Source organism: Pseudorasbora parva, chromosome 16 (genome assembly GCF_024679245.1).
Source record: "Pseudorasbora parva isolate DD20220531a chromosome 16, ASM2467924v1, whole genome shotgun sequence".
In the NCBI taxonomy this organism is placed as follows: domain Eukaryota; kingdom Metazoa; phylum Chordata; class Actinopteri; order Cypriniformes; family Gobionidae; genus Pseudorasbora; species Pseudorasbora parva.
Window position 1 is genome coordinate 15,968,961 of NC_090187.1, and position 13,669 is coordinate 15,982,629.

Here is a 13,669-nt window from a genome sequence, read left to right on the forward strand (position 1 = left end):
AAATTTGATTTGGCTGTACAGTCGTTCTTGAGAAAACAGTAACGTTATCATCTTATTTTAATTTATCATAGAGCGACAATGTTGGCAGATTAGTATTATAGTTTATAGAATTAAACAGTGTTGGGAGTAACGCATTACAAAAGTAATACATTACAGGAACTTATTACTTTTTGATGTAACGCAGTAGTGTAAGGCATTACTAATGAATTTTCAGTAATATTTTACTCGGTACATTTTCAGTAACGCTTAACTCTAAACTACTGCACAAATTATGCAAGATGGAAAGCTAATGTATTGACAATTTGACATTGATTGACTATTGATTAGGCTATATTGAATTTAAAATGTTGATATTAATTAGCTGGACATACTGGTCAATATGGATGCACATCCCTCAGTAAATAATAACAAAAAATCAAATATTGCTTTAACATGCATAATATAAAACACAGTAGCATCCTATGGCAAGCCATTTTAGCTTTTATTTATTCACAATTTATGTATTTTAATGTCAATAAATAAATGTTCACTACTTACGATATGAATTCTTGATATTAGGAATTTTTACTAGTAACAATGTCTTTCTGATATCAGGGATTACATGTTCACTTGTACAAAAGTGAATTCTTGATATCAACAATGATGTCATCACTCACAGAGATTCTTGATATCTGAATCACTAGGTTGTTAAACATTACAAGAGCCAAGCCATAGTATAAATAGTATTTTATTTTAAAAATGTATAAAAGGAAATCTGGGGGAGCCAGTTTGAATGGGTCTGATGCTGCTTATAAATTGTTTTACCTATAATTTGCAGGTGCTATGCTTAAGTTTGTACGTAGAGGAGATGCTGGATCATCTGCCAGTACTAGCACAGACCCAGATGATCCACATCCAGTACAGCCTGATTCACCAACAGTAAAGCCGTCTTCAGCAAGTACTATCTTAAGATTCTATAGAAAATACTCTTCAATAAATATGTTTGTTTGAACCTCATTCTTTGACTGTTTTGTTCAAAGGAGGAAGGATTGTATTGGGAGCACTAAGGTGTCAGGTGTAACTGCATGGCAATGGCAAATGGTTTAAATAGCTTACGGGTCAAGTAAGAGGGCCCCTTAGCAGAATTTTGCTTAGGGCCCCAAGGAGTTCAGGATCGGCTCTGGTGTCCAGGTTAGTAAATAAAGACTAAATGACAGCTTGATATATTTGTATAGCGATTTACTTTATTCATCTCCCTTTTGCTGGTGTAGCCTACATTTGTATAGCCTATTGTGTCACATATTTACAGGAGTGCCGCAGGCATGATTTCAGCCTCTGTGCTCGCGCTGGCCAGTGGAAAAGTGGCTAAAGAAGGTTTAAAGGCTCTGACGTTTAAAAGAATTGTACAACGGCGAACGGGTCGAAGAACGGACGAGAGACGAGGCGCGCGCTGCTGAGCCAAACTAAACACTTGGGTGAAGAACCGAAACGAGCGTCGCAGCAGGAGTCAGATCTTGAGCTGACAGATGATCGCGGAAGATTTGGTTTCAAAGTGAAATGTAAAAGCACCTAATAAAGGGAGTTTGTCATTGTGTTGTGTTTTTCATTAAGAATAATAGGCTAATTTTAAACCGAAACTAAAATCTGCTTAGCTGCAGAGAGTGCACATTTACTGACGAGCTGTCATTCACGGTGTAAATCAGAAAGCACTCGCTTTGCATCCGCTCCCATTATTAATGCCTGAGCGGCCGTGCGCATGTTCCTTTCGGTTAGATAGAATTAGTGATTTAAAAGCCCAGATACCATTATTAACGGTGTTGTCACATCACACTTTGATTAACCGGTGGGAAAATGTCCCCACCGTCACATCTCTACTGTACCTTCGCGAGATGGATGCGCATTGCTTAGAGTTTATCACAGATAAGGACAAGAACGTAGGCTAACAGTCAAATGTAAATGCAGTCAAATGCAAACTTTGTCCAAAACCAAAATTCTATCAATGTCGCAACAAAAGAAAAGAACAAATGCGCATATTGTCATGAGTTTACACACAGTTCTGTTGTGTCGATGAACAGAAGCTTTTCCCAGATATTGCCAGATAATCAGTTTACCTCTACAGTACTTATAACAGAATTGGATCGTTTGTGATTCTGTCTGTCATGATTTAGAGAGCCAATTCTCTATTGTTAGCCTGGATAGCCCATAGTCATTATGGTTCATCATATCGCCTTCTACTGGGTGTAAAATGCTGTCTGGTAGCCTACATCTTAGAATGTTAAGAGTACTTCTGTAGTTATTTTGGTGAAAGTAACTCACAAGTAATACAGGAGTAATGTAACGCATTAAAAATCTGAGACAGAAATATTGTAATGTAAAGAATTACTTTTAAATAGCAGTAATAAGTAATCTATAATATATTACAGTTTGGAAGTAACTTGCACAACACTGGAATTAAATAAGACCAAATTAATATATTGTATTTGTATATTTAGTTAAATAACTTAAATCATAATTGTAGAGTCCCCAAGGCAGAACACTGCATCGAAACATATGCAGATGCACTTGAAATCAAGTTTCCTCATGTTGCTAAACTTGAAAAACAAGTTTCTGGAACATCAGTGGCAAGTGAGTGTTCTCCACTGCAGGAGACATTATTACCGCGAGCAGATCTTGATTTGCAACAAAAAATGTTAACAAATTGTTCTTCTTGCACAAAAACATGAAGATAGTGGCCTAGAATATAAAAGAGTGACTCAGTGTTGATTTTGAAATGCACTATATGCTGATACATGTAGCATAATAATGCAAGTAATCTTAAAGTTAAAATTATATATTTTTGAAGGGGTGAAAAACTTCATAAAGAAGATTTTTTTTTTGTGAATTTGTTCTTGTTTTCCCTAAACATAATGCATACCAAACCATACCACAACCGTGACCCTAAAAGCATGATACAAACTGAACTGTGAGTAATTTGAACCGATACACCCATAGCTAGAATTGTATGGTTGCAGACACATCAGTAGTGTTTATAAATGAAAGCATGTATATAAATGTATATCCGTCATGTAGTTTATGGATTTAGCTCACAAAGAAATTGTTCTGACCATTTTTCAAAAATGATATTATGGATGTAGAATTTCCAGCTAATTAAAAAAATATTTGTTGTATATAAAATATAAAAAAGTAATAATTTACAGCATAAAGTATTATACAGCATTATGGAGTGACGAGTTATTGTTGTTATCAGCACCTCCTCATGTCTCCTGTGGGGTTCCTGCGGGTCTCCGGGGTCTGAGCCAGTGGTGCTCCTTCTCACTCTGCGTCTCCTCACCACAGGGCTGGCCTTCATCTCATCCTCCTCATCCTCACTGCTGCTGTTACCACTGTTTCGCTGTGCTGGCTGATCCACTGGGAAAACTGTGTACAGACAAAAACACACACAACCCCGAGGAATTAATATCTATTGTTTTTTTAATTAAGCCAATTATAATTTCCATTGAGTGCTGTGGCATTATAGAATGAATAAATACATAAAACAAAAGTAGCATGTGTTAACAAACACTTACCGAGCAGTACATTTGTTACTGTATTGGTTTATCTTTTTGGTAATAAAAATCCAGCTGTTCATGGTTTGTTCATGTTAGTTCACAGTGCATTAACTAATGTTAACAGGATTTAAATAAAGTATTAGTAAATGTTGGAATGAACAATGATAAACATTGTGCCATCTCAGGCTCAGACTTGAGACATTATTTAGTCCTTTTATTAAGCCAAATTCATCATAATGACTCACAAAAGGATCTTTAATGCAGGTTCTGTGAAGTGACCTACTTTTTAAGGACCAAGAAACAAAACCTGACCAACATACACACGTTTTCTGACAAATGTCAATGCAATTTGTATGAATTTAATGCAAAGTGCAGAACAGTGAATCCTGTAGCTCTTTTCTGCACACGCACACAGCCACACACACACACACAGCCACACACACACACACACACACACACACACACACACACACACACACACACACACACACACACACACACACACACACACACACACACAAACAGCAAACACATGCTTGCAAAACACATCTCGCATGCCATGATGCAGTGCAGGAAAACAGACCTGTTTACGCTACAGTAACAAGCTAATCGACTCAACCAGCACATGACTTGTGCCCCTAAAAAAACAGCAGCAGGCCTAAACCTGTTGTGAATGTCTCCTTTGTCCAAGATTCTGTAAACACTAATAAATATTAACATCTCTCCACAACAACACATGATTTGAGGAATCATCATGCATACAGAAAGGCCTCAAAATAAGCAAGATCTGCTTACTTTTCGACTCTTAGAAGATAACAAACAACCCTAGGTATTTATTTGATACGGTGGGTAGTTTAACAAGAAATAAAGCTTCAGATATTTTCAAACAGCACAGCAGTAATGACTTAGTGAACTTTTTTACTTGCAAGATTGATACTAATAGAAGGAAAATTATAACCATGCAACCATCTACTACAGTATCGCATCAGAAATCATGCTATAGACCCCTGAGGAACAATTCCATTCATTTTTGCTATAGGGAAGGAAGAATTGTCTAAACTTGATAAATCACCAAAATCAACACTAAGCTAGTAAATCAGATGCTTTCAGAAGTTATAGATCCTCCTTTTCTTATTATTAATTCTGTTAAAAAACTACATCCTCTACAGGTCCACATCCGGATCAGATGGTGGACCTGCACCTAGATATGACCAAAACCCATTCCTGAATGTCAACAGAGACTATGTCTACTTGGCAATCCCCTGTGAAGGCCTTTTTGACATGAGATCCTCAGCAAAGACCACAAGAACCAGACAGGCCCTCCACACAAACTATATATAACTATATATAACTGATGAATCAAATCTTCAAGCAAAAGGAACAGCATTAATATTTGAATGCAACTGATTATGATCTGAATTCTGACTTAATGCAGCCGAAGTCATAAATCACACCACGTTCATTTGCCAGAGGAGAACTGGCCCCCGACTATCATTCTGTCACCTGATGGAGTTTGGGTTCACTGTCACCTCTGGCTTGGGGGACACTTAATATTAAAAATATTATTGATCTGACTGTACTGATGCTGTTGAATGAGAACTGAACTGAGCTGGACAATGACATAATATTTAGCAAAACTGCTTGATAGATGAAATTAACCAGTTTTATAATTTATGATCTTTACAACAGAACTGAACTGACTTCAGCTGAAAAACAGCTGAAATGCATAATTTCCCTGTTATCACTGTAAAGCTGCTTTGAAACAATCTGCATTGTACAAGCCGTAATATAAATAAAAGTGACTTGATAAATGCTGGTTCAACTAATTAGCTCACATTCTAGTCAATATGACATATGACAGCACACAGCAAAGTAGGTCAAACAAACATTACTGTGGCTTTTTCCACACACTTTACACGTGTTATCTCTTTTCGCAGCTATTGGCTGGGTGTTTCATCAGCCAGGTTAATGTGGCTGAACCTATTTTTGCCACATCACTTAACTCACTCACAAACACACTAGCTGTCCACAGAGCTTTATCAGCATGCTGATCACAACATGCTCACACTCCCATGGCAGAGCACCTGAGAGAGAAAGAGAGCTTTGAAGCTGGCTGCCATATTCCCACAGCGTCCTGGAAAATCCCCATCCACTCCAACACCAGTCTGCTGCCACTCAGGAGAGAGAGAGGAACATTTTATCAAGGGGCGAATGTCATGAAAACGGTTTAAAAAAAAGTGTGGGTTAAAATAATAAATAATAATAATATATACATACGTATATACACACACACACACACACACACACCGATACACACACATACATACATACATATATATATATATATATATATATATATATATATATATATATATATATATATATATATATATATATATATATATATATATATATATAAACATTTTTAAATAATCTTTAAGAAATGTTTCATTGTAACAGTACTTTCATTCGAATTAAAGTACTTAAACTTTTATTCATGCAAAGATTTTAACATTTACATTTATGCATTACAAAATATAAATTCTGATTGTAAAATCCGACTCAGGAACATTCCTTTGTGAGATGCATCCATAAAATAAATACCATGGACACAATGGGAACACACTTGGAATTCCATGGAATGATTCTAGGAAATTTTGACACACTTCTCAAACTGCTTGGGAAATCACCCAGTTTTTTCAGGCTAATAGCAAATGACAGATGGGTGACATATGCTATAGGTCACTTGGAAATTTCCCCCTTTTAACATTGCACACTTCATAAAGCATATTACAATGCAATGTACATTTAAGTGATTTTTGGTTGGGGAAAAATAGATCAATTGTGCTATTTCATATTTATTTCTCTCTGTTTCCCTAATCTTACAAATAAGTGCAACAAAATGAAGAGCAAATTATGCACATTAGACGTGAAGACCTTAGACCAAAGAGAATGTTGGGAAGTATAGTTTCATCACACATGTCTGATTAATAGGCTGTGATTTAAATAAAATAAAACAAACTCCAGGTTTGCTGTACTTGTTTATAGAGATACACAGAGAACTTGTGATGCAAGTGGTTTAGGCCTTCCAAATTTTACTCATTATTACCGGGCATCAAATATTCAGAAGATATTATTTTGGCTTCATTGCCCAGAAACTAATGGATGTTTAATTGAAGCACAAACATGTCACTCTTCTTCTCTCCCTGCTTTAGTGTATTCTTCCTTTACTTCGAAAGCTTCGCGATTTACATCCAACCCTGTGGTACTTTCCACCCTCAAGATCTTTAATCAGTTTCATTGTCTCTATAAATTCACACCAGCATCGGTTTCGGGTCCTATTTACAAAAATCATTTATTCCCTCCCTCTACACTGGACTCATCATTTAGATAGTGGGGAACTTCTGGGTTGATATGTATCAGGGATTTATATACTAAAGGTTTATATAACAGCTTCAAGGACCGCTGTAGATTGTATGATCTCCCACAGAACCACTTTTTTAGATATCTTCAGATTCGCAATTTTGTTGAGAACAAATTTCCACTCTTCCCTGACCTTCCTCCTACTTCGCCCTTAGATAGTCTTAACTCTCAATTTTAATAATAAAGAATTAATTTCCAGATTGTACTCCCAGCTCATGTCTTTGAAAGGATACAACGTGGATACAAAATTAAATCCAGATGGGAAGACGAACTAGACATAACATTTTCTAAGGCTTTTTGGAGGGAGGCACTTAAAAAGGGTCATCATCCTCTGTTAGGTTAGGGCTCATACAGTTCAAAGTGATACACAGTGTTCACTTGAGCAAGGCATGGTTAGCTGTAATATATCCTGGGTTAGATGCAACCTGTAATAGATGTTTTGGTCTTGCACCTCTCTAAATAACTACTGGGCAGTGGTTTTTAAAACTATCAGTGAAACCCCTGCCATGTTCTTCAATAGCTATTTTCGGAATGCCCAGACAGTAATGACACTATGGTCATTACTTTAACTACAACCCAAAGGGACGTTATTGCTTTTACTTCTTTATTGTCCCGCAGAAGAATTTTGTTGAGTTGGAAATCCCCTACCCCTCCTTCTGCAACAGCTTGGCTGGAAGATGTGATGTTCTTTTTAAAATTAGAAAAGATAAAATTTACACTAAGGGGATCTGTGGGCCGGTTTTATTCAAAATGGGAACCCATTCTGTCATATTTTAAAAATCTGAAAGAATTACCCAGTTGTTAACTTTCCATACATGTATCTCTGTTTTGCTCACACTCATGTTGTGATGCTGTATTTGATGTTTTGTCTTGCAGAATGGCTAAATGTTTTTTTTTTCTCTTTAAATGTATGTTTTTTTTACTGTAATATTATTACTGTAATAATCATATTATTATAATCATTATTTAGGTATTTATATGCATAGGTCCATGCTTGGAAAAGGTGCATTGACTAAATTGGGGGGGCTATTACAGTAAAAATAGAAGGAAGGAAAGTGTAACTTTCATTGTTTTACTGTATGTTGACTTACTCCTTTAACAACAAATAAAAAAATAAAAAATTGTATTACAGATTTTGATGACATCATTGCAGACTTCACCTTCTCATCAAATCTTTTGTCCAATCAAAATGCTCTCTAGAATCTAAAGCCCCACCCCCTACACTGCTGAAGTTGCGGCTGAAATCGGTCAGTTGTTCACACAATTACTAATTTCTACATGGTGAAAGGCACATAGCACACTATATATGCAATAGGAAATGATTCAGTGTAAATATGCTTTCAGTTGAGGCGAATAAAGTCTGTTTTCACGTTAGTTTCACGCACCGCAGCAGCGCGCACACATACACCAACGGCTCTGGTCTAAATTTAGATTACAGACGCAGCGCAGAACGCGTGGGAGTCAGCGCAGACAACAAAACATAACGGACATATTTGAATTCTGCACAGAATGCTGCATTTCAAAGCAATATGGAGGAGATTATGATAAACAGTTAGAGGAAACTGGCTTTACCAAACAGAAAGGCTCTAGTCAAACTGACACCTAAACTAAACGCTATTGGCTGTTTCAAAAAAGGGGAGGAGCTGCTAACAGCTGGAGCCATTTCAGGGGAAATCACGTCAACACATTGAATAATGTTGCGTGTTCCAAAGCACTTCAGTGGGCCTTTAATTATGCAGAACTTTTATATAAATACAGAAAGCAATTATAATGTAAACGAATGAGTTATAAAAAAAATTCACACCTCCCCCTCAATTGTCATGAAGGGCAAAATTAGCCTTATAGACCAAAAAACACAATTTGTACCAGGCTGTAAACATCTATTTTTCTGCTGTAAAGTTGAGCATTTTAACATGGAGCTCAATGAGATTCTGCTCTCTTCTGGAGTCTGTCTCTAGTGGCCAGTTGATGAACTGCAGTTTAAATTTCTTCTGTCGGCGGGTTTCGCTGCACAGGACACAAGACTTCACGAAAATCAACTGTCACGAAAGAAGTGTGTCTTTGGTTGCCAGGGCCAGAAAACCATCTACAGCTTCCCAAAGAACTCTGCTTTAAGGGAACAGTGGATGGAGTTTGTTTTTCTGGAGCGAAAAAGTGTTTATGTTTGTTCCCTGCATTTTGGCGATGATTGTTTTACAAACATGGCCCAGTTCAACGCCTGATTTGCTGATCGTCTAATGCTCTAATCATCTAAAGGAAGGAGCGGTCCCAACAATAAAGGTTCACTGCCGTGCGTTGAACCCCCAGGCGGTGAGTGAAACTGCTTCAAGTGTCTGTTTGTGTGTTTTTGACTATCAACGCAAAAGTGCACATCAAGTAAACAACATGATCACGTATAGTTAATTTAACAATGGAGTAGGGATGCTCATTTCAGTTAATTTTCCCGACAGACAACCGATGCTCATTAATCGATTTTTAACCGTTAACTGGTAGGATTATAATATTGAGTTGGCATTACATAAAAATACAACTGACAAGTGTCTGTGACCCGTTAAAAAGACTTTTATTCACATGTTTATTTTATTGTGCAAAGTAGGGCTGCACGATATTACAAAAAAATTACATTGCAATATTTTTCCCCCCAACGATATATATTGCGATATTGAGAGCCATCAATCCAGGCTAAAGTCAATAATTACCATTCCATGATATTAATAATTTCACTAATAAGCAAGCTTCATTACAAGTGCCATAAATAAATGTTGGAAAGTATGTGTAAACATGAAACTAAACCTCCAGTAGGTGGCAGCAGGTGACCGTCTTAATGAGTGAGTCACTGAGTTGTTCATTCAAACGATTCATTCAAACGATTCGATTCAGTAACACACTTGTTGCTGTGAGTGAGACGCATTATGGGTCTGTTGTGAACGATTTTCACTGCTGAAATAGAACAAAAACACTTATACTGCATCTAAAATTAAAGTGACTTTAAGTGAATGTTAATTAGTTGTTAATGGAACTGTCATGAAATCAGTGTCATTTTCAGTCGTGATGGTATTCAGTGTTGTAATCTCTCCTCGAGAGGCTGTACGAGCGTCAACAGCGAAACCTTATTATCATCAATTATATATTATTACCCACTATCGATCGCCACTTACACTAATGCACAAACATTCTTGCATTTTGGTGATTCGCTAATGATTTTTTTTGTTTTAATCAGGCTCTTGTCCGTCAGGCAAGTAAAATTCTCTTTCACTTGTCCATTCAAAAAAATCCACTTGTCCCGGACAAGCGTTAATGTCGAGCCCTGCTTTGTATTCGTCGTAAAGAGCTTTGTGGTGCCATTTAAAGTTTTAAGTGATCAGACAAATTGGTGGTGTTTTCTTGTTTTGTGGCCACAACTTTCTGACACTCCATGCAATTACCTCTTTTTGGCCAACATCCTCCTTTTTATAGCGGAAATAGTCCCAAAAATATGATTTCTGCTACGAAACCTTTTTTTGTTGTTGCAGCGGATGCTCTTCGTCGCGCATTTTAGCAGTTAATGTTTGGCCGTGAGCGGTGAGCAGCGGCACAGCGAACCAATCACTGTGCAGGCACGCGGAACGTGCATGTCACCCCAGCAACAAACTCGTGTTTACTGTGTGCTTCCGTTCTCTTAATACACCATGGGCTACTAGCCTACCCTTCACATCGCATGTGCCGGCGATGTGACTATCGCTCAGGCGCACATCGCGATGTCGATGTTAAAACAGAATATCGTTCAGACCTAGAGCAAACAACAGAATACAGAACAGCTCAACAACAGAACCTAGATTCACACTAGAGCCCTGCATTTATGCCCGAGCCCGATGGGACCCGACTTTTTTACGCCCCTATATGGCTGGGCTTCGGACCTTTTTAGGCTTCTCCTTCGTTTTATATTTATTTTATTAATTAAAAGAAACAATGTGCTGCGCTGGTGGAAACAACATGAGACCATAATAGCTTACGCGACTGTCAAGACCTGGCTCGCACATATTCCAGCTAGGGATGTTAACCAATGACCGTTTGACCGATGGTTGACCGTATCAACGTTAACCGATCAAAGTTGTCGGCTGTCGGTTAAAAAAAAAAAAAGTGATCTCTAAATTAGGCTATTATAGACAGTGGACTAAATGCAACTACAGTTAGCCATCTCATTCCAAAATCTTTTTGTGTGAAGTGAACAAATCCCTCACACTCAATTTTTCATAACTCGCATGTTTGTACTTAATAAACCAATAAAAACATTTGGCGCGAGGTCACAGCGTTTGGGTTTGTGCGCTCACAAGGTTTGCAAAAAGTAAACAGGCTAAAACACTCGAGGTTAGAGCCAGGGCAGATGACAGTATGAAGCGTGCATTCCACATAAGAGGGTCTTACATTCGGAAATATATTACATCTACATTTCAGTAGTAACACATAAGGTGTAGATAATCATCTTTCTTTATTATTGTTAGCACTACCTCGAACTAAAGCAGTGTCTCTTTGGAGCTGTCATTTTCTTAAATGAGCCCCGGCAAGGCTTCAAATGTGCTTCTTAGAGGCTTCGCTGCAGAGGATTTTAAAAAAGTGACGTGAGTGGAAGGGAGGCGGCGGCGCCGGGACAGTGTATGTGAGAGCAGGAGGCAGAGAGATCATAGAGAGATGCGACAGAGTTGCGAAATTACAGGCGCGGCTCGTGGATGTTATTTAAAATAGTGCAGCATATTTTAAACTAATTGGTTAACTGGTTTCAACTGGCTAATAAGGCTCGGTGGTCGGTCAAGAACATTTTTTGTTTTCTTCATCCCTAATTCCAGCAGTAGTGTGCTTTTCTTCAGCTGCTAGAGTTATGGCCTTTTTACAATTGGTTCCTTCATTCGTTTTCTCTGACCAGGACGTATTTAATTCCAATTACTCAAACAAACCAATTCAGAAGGTGGTCTGAAAGCATTTGCGAGTGTAAATGTCTCTGGTTGTTTAAACCACATGTGTAAATTTTACTCCTGGCAAATGGTTAAAAAATAAACGTGTGGAAGCGTGTAATGTTGTAGTCATATAGATATGATGGTGCTACTGCAACATGCATCGCCCGCAAATGAGTAAAGCAAGCTAACGCAAATGGCCGTAAATGAAACTTAAAATAAGTCTTAGATGCTCAAAAACACAATGGGCCTCATTCAGGAAACAGGAGCAGAACGAATTTGTGTGTAAATCGTTTGTAAAGCCACTCTGACGCAAATTTTGGGATTCATGAAAATGTTCGTATTTTCAAAATGTTAGTTGGTGCGAATGAAATTTACACCTGCTCCGTACCACGTGTAAATGGTGCGTAAAACATTCGAATGTTCTGTGTTCTAATTTAGGCAAACTGATGACATTGCATTTTGATGCACTATGTAGGGCAGGCCTATAATATTTCAAGAGTTGATTTGCCCCGTCTTTTTTTTTTGTTTTTTTTGTACTGTTTAATGTTGGGCAATAGGCAGCGCTCGCCACTGTCATTTTTTTACCAGGCCGTCCAATCACAGTGGAGGAGGGGCGGAACAAAAACTACGCCGACCAATCATCCCACTTGTACACCAACCGAACAACAATAATACAGAAGTTAATACTGCTTTTGGTGGACACACGATAATTTAATATATATTGCCAGTCATATGCTAATTAGTCTCTTACACATTTATGCAAAATCCTGGAGCCAAACCTGAGAAATAAGTCCAGAAAAGTCCACAGCATTCCTGGTCTATCATTTGCAGTTGTAACTAATGGGCGGGGATTATGCTAATTATGAATGAGCGTGCACGCGCATCCTATTTACGCATGTTTGGAATTCACTAATATACACATGTTGAACTAACGAATCCGTGATATACGAAGCGTTTGTGAATCTGGAGGAGAGTTTTCATAAAGGTCCATTTTACGCACAAATTACTCAGAATTTGCCCATATATTTACGAAAGTTTCATGAATGAGGCCCAATGATCTTCAATAAAAAATGAATAAATAATCTTACCAGTGCTTAGGTCGCTCTTTTTCATATTGCGGTCTTTGAATATGAAATGAGCTGCTGAATAAATGCATCTTGAATCTTTTGCTTTCGTTGCTGTGAGCTCCGTTAAATATAGGCTATACTGCGGGAATTGAAGATCTGATTTATAGGCTATTCATTTTGAGAGGAGTAAGGTAGATAAGACAACCTGCATGTTCTTTTTTTATAATTTTTTTAGATTGTTTAATTTGTTTCGTTTGCAAACGGCGTTGCGAGCTGTAGGCTTTCCGCCTGCCTCAGCTCGTCAAAAATGCCTTGAACTGTGAAGGTAATATTATAGTAGGTAAAATTAACTAACATTGTAATGCTTGAAGTGTTTTATATCTATGGATTTTATTATAGGCAAGACAAGTCAAGAGTAGAAAATTGATTAAACGTGGTTAACTGTCATGTCGGCCGCTGGTCCTCATTAATTATTTTTAAATTTTAATTTAACAAACAAAAAATTTGCTCTAAACATTTTTCTAAATTAACTTAACAAATAAACTAAACGAAATAACTACTTTGATTAAAACAAAACTGAACGATTTTAATGGCTGCAACAATAAGCCAATGTAAGCCACAAAAAAAAAGACCAAAAAAAAAACGGGCTCCTGTCGGACTCGGGCCGAGATTTGTGATAAGCTGTCAGACAAAACCACACTACGAAAAGCATTAAAAGGCT

The 13,669-nt window shown here is 37.5% G+C and overlaps 1 protein-coding gene across 4 annotated transcripts in view; it reads right to left on the bottom strand.

The window, feature by feature from the left end:
- Positions 1–13,669, bottom strand: part of ccpg1 (cell cycle progression 1) — a 46,847-nt gene that overhangs the window by 25,001 nt on the left and 8,177 nt on the right. For 2 of the 4 annotated variants that reach the window (XM_067419815.1, XM_067419818.1), the window contains exons 6-7: positions 5,612–5,695; positions 3,230–3,396 (exon numbers count right to left, since the gene is read on the bottom strand). In XM_067419815.1, the coding sequence (XP_067275916.1) occupies positions 3,230–3,396; positions 5,612–5,695 (251 nt within the window). The remainder of the gene's footprint in view (positions 1–3,229; positions 3,397–5,611; positions 5,696–13,669) is intronic. The other 2 variants (XM_067419816.1, XM_067419817.1) reach the window with 2 other exon arrangements.